At 45.3% G+C, this 1,461-nt stretch overlaps 1 protein-coding gene across 1 annotated transcript in view; it reads right to left on the bottom strand.

Moving 5' to 3' along the window:
- The window catches only part of Plekhh1 (pleckstrin homology, MyTH4 and FERM domain containing H1), a 51,890-nt gene that overhangs the window by 24,058 nt on the left and 26,371 nt on the right, over positions 1–1,461 (bottom strand). The window contains exon 5 of the mRNA XM_021179057.2: positions 483–566. Coding sequence (XP_021034716.1) covers positions 483–566 — 84 coding nt within the window. The remainder of the gene's footprint in view (positions 1–482; positions 567–1,461) is intronic.

Here is a 1,461-nt window from a genome sequence, read left to right as displayed (position 1 = left end):
ATTTATATGAGTACACTGTAGCTGTCCTCAGATACACCAAAAGAGGACATCTGATCCCATTACAGATGGTTGTGAGCCACCATATGATTGCTGGGAATTGAACTCAGAGGAGTGCCTGCTCTTAACCACTGAGCCATCTCTCTGGCTCATGCTTTACCATATTTTTTAAGAAAGAGAAAGGAGAAAGAATCAATGGCATCATGAGTGTGCTCACTGCAAAGAAGCTGAGAAGATTCTGGAAACTTCCAGCTACTACTCCCTTTTCCAACCTCAATCCCAGGAGTAGGCTAGAAGGAGGCTTCTGGAAGGCTGACCCAGACAAAAGGAAAAAGGACGCGATTAGAAAGACAAAGTGGAGATGGGGAAAGTGGAGTTGTGTCTGAATCGCAGCCTTCACAGGATGAAGGCCAGGCAGAGGCAGGGCCCTGGTAAGCTGGGCAGAGGCAGCCCCACAGGACCCTCAGGCTGAGGGTTTAACTCACCTCTGCTAACTTTACTGTCACCCATTCCTTGATCTTTGCAGCTTTTTCTTGAACAATTTTGGCTTCTTCAGCTCTTGTCTGCTTCTGCAAAGAGACAGCCGTTGGTTAATTATAGCAAGGGAGGAGAGAAGACAGGAGGAGAAACCCAGTGACTCGATGTGGCACCACAGCACAGAAAAATTAATTCCATTACAACTTTTAAAACATTCTTCTTGGGCATGATACCACACACTTCAAATCTCAGTACTTAGGGGCTGAGGCAGGTGGATCCCAAGATTAGACTTGGACTACACAACAAAATCCTGATTTAAACAAGTCAAAGTTAAAGTGGGAAGGGCTTTTTCCTAAGCATAATACAAATTCTAAAAACCCACAGAAGAAAAAACTAATAATAAATCCATGTACTGTACCATCACTATAAATTACTGTGTGACAAAAGGAAGGCAGTTGAAGAAACTGAAACCCCAGTGGAAGGTGGCCATGGTGGTGGGCGGTGTGCACTCAGCTGTACACAAGGCCGAGGTGCGAAGAAAGAGCAGTTAAGTACAGGTTCAAGACCAGCCTGGGCAAATACAGAGATCCGTTTGTAAAACAAAACAAAAGACCTGGCTAAGAAGGATTTATAACAAAACAACACACAAAGGGGTATTTACCATGCACAATCAAATAAACATGCACAGGAGATAAACAGAAAGTCAACAACAACAAAAAAAGAACCCATGAAAGGCTGTGAAGCGCCATCATGATTTTAAGCATGCAGATACACAGAGGACGTCACTTCCCTCTATCAGACTAATTTGATATTACCCCCAATGTCAAGAATACTGGGAGTGCTGGGCGGTGGTGGCGCACGCCTTTGATCCCAGCACTTGGGAGGCAGAGGCAGAAGCAGGCGGATTTCTGAGTTCGAGGCCAGCCTGGTCTACAGAGTGAGTTCCAGGACAGCCAGGGCTACACAGAGAAACCCTGTCTCGAAAAA

Source organism: Mus caroli, chromosome 12, assembly GCF_900094665.2.
Source record: "Mus caroli chromosome 12, CAROLI_EIJ_v1.1, whole genome shotgun sequence".
Classification (NCBI taxonomy): Eukaryota; Metazoa; Chordata; class Mammalia; order Rodentia; family Muridae; genus Mus; species Mus caroli.
The sequence above is the reverse complement of the archived record's forward strand: the minus strand, read 5'-3'. Positions and strand labels throughout refer to the sequence as shown.